General features: G+C 45.4%; 1 protein-coding gene across 2 annotated transcripts in view; it reads left to right on the forward strand.

The window, feature by feature from the left end:
- The window catches only part of CCDC50 (coiled-coil domain containing 50), a 42,522-nt gene extending 35,911 nt beyond the window's left edge, over positions 1-6,611 (forward strand). For both annotated transcript variants that reach the window (XM_051782163.1, XM_051782164.1), the window contains one exon: positions 874-6,611. In XM_051782163.1, coding sequence (XP_051638123.1) covers positions 874-893 — 20 coding nt within the window. In that variant the 3' untranslated portion in view covers positions 894-6,611. The remainder of the gene's footprint in view (positions 1-873) is intronic.
- Positions 6,612-9,791: the final 3,180 nt, after the last annotated feature.

Here is a 9,791-nt window from a genome sequence, read left to right on the forward strand (position 1 = left end):
AGACTAAAAAGCTGAATTGATTTGCCTGGAGTTTGTCAAACTGTTGTCTGCATGTCCTCCATGATCTCTTAATGATGAATGACTGTAAATCCAGGCAGCAAATGATGGAGAAATGACACTAAGACAATGACATGATGGATTTTAGGTGACTCACTAGTATCAAACAATCGAATCCAAGACAATCTTGCGTTATCACCTGGCTGGCGGGTAGATGGGATGATCAGACAGAAGTCTGTCCTGAGGACAGGCTTATTTTGTTCCTGTGGCATCTCAGCACTGCTTTGTTGACTTGTTTCCTGAAATCACTGGGCATAGAGCAGTGTGATTAAGGTCACTCTTGCAGATTTTTAACTCACACAGTTGGCATTCAGATTTTTCTGTGGAGTCTCTGGGGAAGGAAGAGGGCAGTCAGAGTTTAACTCAGTCTCTCAGGTTTTGTTGAGCTCCACTATTGTGACTTATATGTGGACACTTTTTCCTTTCTGAAATTTAAGTTTGGGAAACTTCTGTCTTCATCAAGTAATCTGCAAAGTTGATGGCACTTAGATATCTGATGGCACTTAGATATCTGAGTCTGCAAACCCAGTGTTCATTCAGTTTTCTTTAGTGAGACTGTGAAGTGAGGCTGCAGCACCATTCACTCCCTAAACAAAATGTGAATGTTTGCCTGTCTATCCTTCCTTTTGCTTGGGTAATGAAACATGATTCCCATTTTGGCCTTTGACTTTACCAGTCCCTGGGAAGTCAGACAGATGGACAGGATGGCAGGACAAGTAAAATAGAACGGCAGGACAAGTAAAATACAAATGCAGGTAGTAGTTTCTCCACCAGGATCTAGCCTCACTGGTTTTTTTTCTTTGTTTTGTTTTCCAGGTTCCCGTAGGAAGCAGTAAACTGTGCTAGCCTTTGCTTTGGTACTGACTCTTCTGTAGCAAATATTACTGGAATTGCCGGGCAACTTCCTTGATTCCTGACCCAATGGGAGGCCCACCCTCCACTCCCAGGATCATCTCTTCAAGTGTCATCATATTAAGGAAAATTATTTGTTTCAGTTTCTTACTCATATGTGATGACTGAAGCAGTGCAGTATAATCTAGCTGCCACTGAGCTGTGCAAATCAACCAGCTGGCTTAACAGCTCCTTCATACATCCTTTTGAGGCTTTCCTTCTGTTTTTATTTTTAATCTTTGGCTGGAGCTTTGACAAATAGGACAAATTGAGATGCATGTAAAATGGAGGAAAATTGAAGAAATGAGTTGTGTTATGGCAGTGCAGCGAAACATCAGAAGTACAAGTCCTTTCAGTATTAGGATGGCTTAGCACAAAGAGTTGTAAGAGGAAACATGTTTCTTCCTGTTTTGGATAAGACAACTGACCCAACCTGACAGTCATACTAGGAAGGAGACTGCATCTTCAAACGTACACCAGTAAAGGCCAGACCCTGGGACCGGTGACAAAGAAATTGCCTATGGAACAGAATTTAACTGCTGTATTTCTTTCTAGGGTTTCCAAAAATCTGGATAGAGTGTGTAACTAGACATTTAGCTCCAGATATAGGATAGAACAGTTAAAAGGAAGACAGTTTCAACTGAAATTAGACCTTGTGTGCATGCCAGGGAGTTCAAGAAGCTGTGAGTTGTGGTTTGGGAACTCACACGCGTCTGAATGGACCTCTGTGGTCACCTACTTTGAGCTTCAGTGTAGTAGAAGCCAAGGAATTTCACTGAAGCCAAGTAGGATCTCCTGTAACTCCTAGCTTGGTTGCTGATGCACTTGAGTACAGCAACTTGTATCTGAACCTGCATATGTCTTGGAAACGTGGGGCTGAAAGAGGGCCATTTGGGCGTTGAATTAAAAATCTACAGTTACAGGCCACTTGAACTAGACACAGAGGGCTGAATGGTCCACACCATGTCTGTGCTGACTGCCTTCCCTCTACAGTGCTCTGTCCAGCACCCCAGGCAGACTCCAGTCTGGAATAAAAAAAATCATTGCTCTCTAGGGCTTAGCAGCGTCCGCAGGTTTGTTGTCTGTATAGATTTGCCCATACATTGATTCCCCCCTTCCACTTTGATGGCTTTCTGCTCTTTGAAAATCATTTTTCTCTTGCACAGACAAGTAGCCTTTTCTTTTGGCCTCCACTCATTTTGATTCTTTTGTCTTTTTAATAATTTTTTTGCCATTATTTTCAGGTATATTTTTGAACTACAAAGCTGAACATTTGGACACTGGCTTGGAGTCTGTTCATCTGGTACAGGCAGGTTGTTCATGTGCCAGTCCAGTTCACAGCAGTGAGTTTGACTGCCTTGCCCCTACAGCCCAGCTTCCTTAGTGCCCAGCACTGAGTCTGTCCTGCCATGCTCTTCATTGTCTGCCAGCAGCTGCAGTTCTACCTGGCTTTGTGGAGGAGGGGAGACAGAGCTGTGACTATACTTGCCCTCACCACTGATCTGCCTGGGAAGGGAGCCTTGACAGCTCTCTGGACCTATAAGAAACTGGAAGAGAGCATGGCTGTCTGCTGTTTCTCTAGTGCACAATTCAAGTCCTAAGGCGGCTGTAAGGCTTTAACCTTGGCTGTTGTCCTTGGTAGGATAGTTACTGGGCCAAATCCCTGGGAAGACTAGGCAGGGTTTTTTTGTCATAAGTTGGAGGGGCAAGTTTAATGCCACAGCACAAACCCTTGTCTTGCCTTGACCAACAGCTCGAGAAACTTCCATCTCTTACCCCCACTGGCCTGTTGACAGCAGTTCAGTATCTATGAAGAACCACATGACCCCCAATAGACCAGGTATACACTATCCAAAAACCTTGTAATGTAGGACTTGGTGCATCAGCAGCATCCTGCTACCTGCATACCCTTGCTTCCAGACTGTGAGCTTACTCACCTGCATGAACCCTTAAGTGACTTGCAAGGTCTTGCTTGCTTGCTGCTGCTTCTCAGGAAATATCCCAGCCAGCAGCTAGATTTTACTGTCCTTGCCTTGTTTACTCTTCTCGTTCTGTCTCTGTCTATTCAGAAGTGTTAACATTGTTTAAAAGGATCCAGAAAAATAACAACATAGATCCTGTTTTTTCTTTTTTCTTGTTTATTTGATAACTTGGCCCAGTGTGGCAACCTCATCTACCGAGATTTTATTTTATAAAAATTTATTTTTGTATTTCATATAACAGTCAAAATTTCTGCTGCTGAAAATGCCATTTTTTTTTCCTATAGGCTTTTTCCCTCCACTGCCATCAGAGTAATTATTGTTGTGACATGAATGCCTGGTATGTTTTTATGAATTAACACTTCCTACATAACAGGCACTGCTGCTTGTATCACCTGGTGCACTTGTGAAAACTGGATGGGGAAAAGTCCTGCCAAATCAGGGAGTGGTTGAGCTTTGTACTTGCTGTGCTTGCGAAAAACTGGTGACCCGCTGCAAAAGGCAAAGGGAAATTGCCAACTAGGAATTCAGCCCGCTGTGGGTCTCTCTGTAGGGTGGCTATGATGGACTTTCTTGCACTGCAGTTGGCTGATGTAACTCTTGTCTTACCCTAATTAGAAAAGTCATGAAGACCATGAGCCCCCTGACATTTGAAAAACCTGTTAATTCAGAAGGGATGCTTGGTGGTATCCAAGATGTTGACTTCAATGGGAGTGAATAGAAATATGAGAGAAAACTCTGATTTAGTTTGGAAGCTGGGTAGAGTCTGAAGAACACCTCAGTACCTGCTCTGTGGAGCTCCAGGATCTTCTTAATGGCCTCCTTGGGCCAGTCAAGCTCTCCAGCCATGGCACCAAGAGACAGAGCCCAAGGGAAGGAGCATCTGCTGCTTCCTTGGGTGCCTTCAGGAAGTGCTGAATGCTTTATGGGCTGTTTTGCTCTGTATCCTCCCTTCATCCATATCTTTTTATTCTTACTGTCTGCCTTTATTCATTTGCTGTCCCTCTTAAGTGTTTCTCCTGTTTTATTTTTCTGTAGCCCTTGTGGAAAGGGGGGCCCTAAGGTTTTGTTAGAAGGGGCTGACACCTATTGAGAGAGAGAAATGCTAGGAATGGTAGCTGAGGAAAGCAGATAGCAAATGGGGTATAAGCAGAGTAATTGTTCATCTGATATACTTTGGGGTCCTGATGCAGTCAGATAGGTTAGAGACTTCCCAAGGCAAAGGTTGCAACTGGACTTGTGTGTTTAGTGACCACTTTTGGAAGGGAATTCCGTGATCCCACTGAAGTCAACAAGAGTTAAGATCATGGATGAACAAGGAGCCAATTCCTCTTGGGGCTCAGTGGCCACAGTTCTGCTGAGAGTAAGAAGGTGCAGTTGGTGTAGGCGAGATGCAAACTCAGCACCTTGTACATGTGTTCCTGGAAAGAAGCACAACAAAGCTGATCTTTTATAAAGAAACAGCAATATTTCCTTCTTATGGCAGAAAAGTGTTTCAGTATCTTTATTTTTCCCTTGTTTTCTCTTGCCAAGTTTTAGTAGCTTTGTCTATGGGTTTGCTCCAGATCTAGTAGGATATAGGAGTCCTTGCTGGGCCTGCCCGGGTTGTTCAGGTCTTGTATCCCTTTCTCAATCTGTGCATTAACAAGGCATCAGGCACCACGTGGAAAATTCATCTCCGTGAAATCCTGGTACTTCCTAATATTCATAGTTGGCACATCTCAGCCACAAGAGCTCTCACCACCTCCTTGCCTCCGTCCAAAGCACAATGTCTGCCGAAGAGAGGTTGGGTGAACCGGAGGGATCGTGCCTTACCCGCAGGGATACTCCATGTCTTCAGCAGGCTGATCTGAGTCGCCTTGCTATGAAACACTGTCTTAATCTGGACTGTACAGCTTCCTGCAGCAAGAAGCAGCTGTTGTCACGTGGATAGATCCAACAGGTTAACTTTATCTTTTTTTTTAAAGAACTTCATGGTTTTGAACTTGGTGGGGTGAGAAAATATCAGCTCTTAAGGGATAAATGAAGTCTCATCATTGAATTTCTCCTCTTGGGGAGGAAGCATAGAAGTTACAGATGCTGCAGTCTGCTTCACTCTCTAAAAGGGATCTTGTATGTACAGTATTTTTATATCTCTGCATTCCCACCTATCAGGATTTGAATCAGAATTGATTACATTCTCTACTTATGGAAAAAATGGATTGTTATTTTTACAGTGCTAGACCTTTTTGTGTTTATTTTGTGCCAAATTACACCCACTGTTACATTCTAGTGTTTTCATTCAGTTTATTGCTGTGGATCAATGTGTGTATTATATGTTTTTATTATCAAGGTTTTTATTTTAATTCATATTATCCTGTATACGAACTAACTGTGGATTGCTAATTTATATATAAGAAGGGGAGCACTTGGAGACAGTGTGAGGATTCCCCTACTTAGTTTACACTCTTGTAAGTTAGCACAGCCAGTCCATGAAACTCGTTTCTTCTTGCCCAGAACAGTCTCCTGGGTGTCTGTCCCCCTGAGCAGGTGGCTCCTTCTGTCCCTCACGGCAGCACTGTCACTGCAAGACTGTGTGAGATGCGATGGGAACCGAAGCACAGCTCATGGCATGGACTGAGGGGCAGCTGAGCTCAGTGCTATCCAGCTCCTGGCAGTGATGCCAGGGAGGGTGCTGCTTTGAGGTTAGCTCTGCTCTATATCCATCTCCAGCCAATGGACAGTTGGTTTTGCCCCACTCTCCCAAGATATTCAGGGCTTAGTTTTGCAGTTGCTTTGGGAGGTGGGTGTGGGACGCAGGGCTAAGGCACAGTGGTATCCCTCACATGAAGTATACCACAGGCAGCTTGTCTTATGTTTGTTGCAGAGGACAGGCATAAACCTACAGAGAACCCAGTTTACTCCTGGAATGTGCTGTAGCACGTTTGTGGTTGTGCAGCACTGCTGTGGAGGCACTGGCTGTGCTGCACACATGTGCCCCTTGGACTACTGTGCCCAGGACAGGCTGTGGGACGTGTTTCATGTTGAGAAAGCTGCCCTAACCTCAGCATCTGGGCTGGAGATACATTAGCTACCTCCTCCCCATCAGTAGCACAGGGCAAAGCTTAGCTGTGCAGTTTGGGCTCTTCCAGGAGAGTTCCAGAGAGGACAGTGGCACACACAAATGAGTATTTTCTACTTCGTGGTAAACAAGTTCCACTGTATCAGTGTTCACTCTAAGTAGACTCCATGGTCTGTCTCCAGCTGCATCTGTGCACTGCAATATAGTTAATTGCCTCAGAGAAATAGCTGCAGTTGTCTCATTTAGCTCTTCAGGGTAAACTTTCAGTCTGTAGAATCTAAATATTAGCCATGCGATGAGGTGGATTAGTCAGAAGGCTTAAATTCCTCAGAGCTGCAAGTGTACCCTGGGTTGTAACAGCTAATCCTTAAATATGAATTGCACACTGACAATAATCTGTCTATGCAAGCCTATTCTTGTTTTCATTTTTGACTGTTCACTCTATAATTTTACCAGGTTTGGCATAGAACTTCTGAATGACATTTAACCAAAGTATCATGTCTGTGTGTGTGCGTGTGTATAGCATGTTTTGCTTCATGCTCCTGAATTCTCATTGAATGTAAAGGGAACATTGCCTTGCCCCATTTTGTTCAATAAACCGCTGTATTTTGTTACCCACCACATCCTTCTGTCCCTCCGTGTGCTTTTTCTGGAAACACTGAAGTGGGTTTCACAAAAGCAGGAGAAAACAACACTTTGTTCCACGCTTTGTTCTGAAGCTCAGCTGCTTCTACCAATGATTACGTTCTTCTACTGTAATAAATGTAGCAAACAAACAAATTTGTACTTAATTTGATTATTTTGTGGACAGACAGATGGAAAAAAAGCTATCTAATATCTTGGAAAGGATCTGGACTGTTTCATTTCCTGAGACTGTGATACTGAAAAATAAAGCAGTATAATTATTTGTAAGGGTAGGATGCTTTTTCTTATTTAATTAACACAGCTTTTAAGTTTGCAAAAAGCCTGCTTGAAGATTCCCACAAACAACTTGTACCTACAGTGCTGGAATGAAGGCAAGAAGGAAACATGGCAAATGCCCTGTGACTGACTGCTGTCTTCAAAAGCATCAGCTGAGGATGCAGCCACAAGCAGCTCAAACATGATCTGAAGCCACTGTCATGTCACAAACTCAGTTTGTTACTGAACATGCTAAAATAAAGGGGAGGTTACAGAATATAAACTGGATCTTGGATCCAAACTGTAAACCTTTCCTAAATATTTAATTGCTCACTTCTCTCCGGTTGCCAAGTATGAGAATTGCAGAGGGGGCAGAGAGCCCTTTGGCACCCCAGCAGGGGCTGTGCCAGGCTGTTCCTCCATGGCCCAGAGGTTTGGGTGCAGGGGTGAGTGCTCTGACTCCAGCTGAGTTCAGTTTTGGTCTCAGTTGGGGTCTATGTCACAGCACTACCCCAGTGCTTTCAAATGTCTTCACATCATCTTTACCTCCCAGCAACTCCATCTCGGACTCCCTTAGGTCTTAGCAGTGAGTAGAAGTAGGAATCAGCAAAACAGACATGGCTGGCAATGCAGCAGCCGTGTTGTAAAAACAGGGCACTGAGGAGCGCCAAGAGCTCTGCCAACTTACAACCTATTGCAGCCTCTTGTCTGGAGTGACTGGGCTGGTCTGTTTTCTCTGAAAGGCTTCTTTCATGCCAGCCTTGGCACTTGTTGAAGCAGTAGGCTATGGTGGGAGGGGATCCAGCTGGAGCCCTGAGCAGCACTGTTCACCTGCTGCAGCGATGTGCACACAGGGAACTGGATGTGGGAGCCACAGAAAGAACACAGAGGAGCCCCTGGGGACTTTTTCTGTAGCAGAAGACCTTCCTGATCTCTGAGTTTCCAAGTTGCACGCTGCTCTCAGACTGTATGGGTGTGGGTGGCCATTGCAGGTGGGTCCACTGTGCCATTGGCAATGGATTAAGGTTTTCCAGGTATCTTCCATCTGTGAAAAAGATAAGCCAGTGGAGATGGCAAAAAGTCACCGTTGCTGAGTACCCATCACCCCGACTGCCCCCTTGGCTGCTTTGTCCTACACTTCAAGGTAGGAGTTGCAGGTGGCAGCTGCATTCTCCTGCCCATGTGCATGTTCAGATCCTCATCTTCCACGCAGGTCCATGCTGTGTAACCAGGGGCTCTTGCCCACAAAGACTTGCATGTTTCTCATGTTTTGGGAGGGTTGAACCTGAGCTACAGGCTGCCAGTGGAAGGAACTGCAGGGCTGGGGGTGCTCACACAGCAAACAACTTTTTGTGGACAGCCAGGGCCACACTGAGCTGTGGTTTGCTGGCTCATGCGTTGCTCTGGGGGCATTTCGTGAGTGACTTACCTGAAACTGTTGCTTCTCTTGTTCAGGAGGCAAATCATGGCTGCGGAGTGACCCAGAGCCTAAACCAGGTGAGGTATGTGAGGTACAAATTACTTGCTGTAGTACACATGGTATGTATGTACCATTCCCCATTCGTTTCCCAGAGGCGTGGGGGGTTAAGCAGACCTGAAGGTGAAGAACATCCCCTCTGCCATGTGAAACCCTGGTTTATTCCTGAAACTGTTCCTTCTCAGTTTCAGTATTGAGCAAAACTAGCCCCTGTATCTCAATTCTTCGCACTATCCTGCTCAGAAACAAGTGACAGCTCCTGGCACCGATCAGTTGTCTCAGGTCAGAGGTACATGTGTCCATCACCATGATTTGTTCTTGCAGAGACAGTAATCCTTGAACCCTGAGCCCATCAATTTTACCCTGACTCACCCTGGTCAGAATTCCTGACACAGTTGATGGCAAAAATTAGATTTAGTAAATGAGACCTGGGATCAGGCTGCAAAACAAGTTTAAAACAAGCACAGAACTTGAGTCTGGCAGCTGGCTATTTGTTGAATGTCCTTCCCTGACCCCAGAGAGCCCCAGACAAGCACCCAAGCAGCTCCTCCAAAACCTGCTCCTGTTTCATGTTATTGCTGGTGAGCAGTAGCTGAGTACTGACACCTCAATGTTCACAAAGTCTCCCTTCCCCTAGCACTGCTTTTGCCTTAGTAATAGCTCCCCTGTCCTGCCCTTGTCCCCCAAAATGGACATTCTAGCTCCACCTCCATGACTCACCTCCTGGCCTTTCGAGGCCAGGCTTCAAACACAGGCACAGCGAGCCCCTGGCTGGTGCTGGGGGATAGAAATCGTGCTACACATGATTTCTATTTATGTATAAACAGTGTAATGCCACGTCACAGGACAATTTTTTTCCTGGCTATTTTAGACTTGGATGGTGTCTCATTTTCAGATTTTACTGAAAACACGGTTGACATATGCAGCACTGAATTGTGAGCCAGAGGAACACGTGTGTCTCACTAGCGGGGTTTATGCCCAGGAGAGCAGTGCAGGAGTGCATGAGCGTCCCATTCCCTGGGATGAACATGGAGCTGGCACAGCTCTTACCCAAGAGTGCTCTACACTGCTGCCTTCCTCCGTTCTTCATCCTCCCCAGGTGCAGGCAGTGTCCAGAGAGTGATGCCATTGCATGTACACGACACCAGAGGTTACTTGTGGAATGTGAGCTTTGTCCCAGCAAAGCTGGAAAAGAGCTGATTTGTAGTTAACAGTTGCTGGTACAACAGTAGGAGGTTTACCATGGGAAGGTGGTGTTTGGGGAGAGGATGAAATGTCCAGCTACTCAGGGTTTATTCCCACCACTGGCACTGGCTGCCAGCTGCCACACTGCACGCTGTGCCAAAAAGTTCTGCTCAGCCTGTCAGGGCACACATAAACCCCACTTAAGCACTTCACTTGAGTATTTTTATTTACTTGTTAATTG

This window comes from Manacus candei, unplaced genomic scaffold (assembly GCF_025592945.1).
Source record: "Manacus candei isolate 608988 ecotype Guabito, Panama unplaced genomic scaffold, ASM2559294v1 h1tg000015l, whole genome shotgun sequence".
In the NCBI taxonomy this organism is placed as follows: Eukaryota; Metazoa; Chordata; class Aves; order Passeriformes; family Pipridae; genus Manacus; species Manacus candei.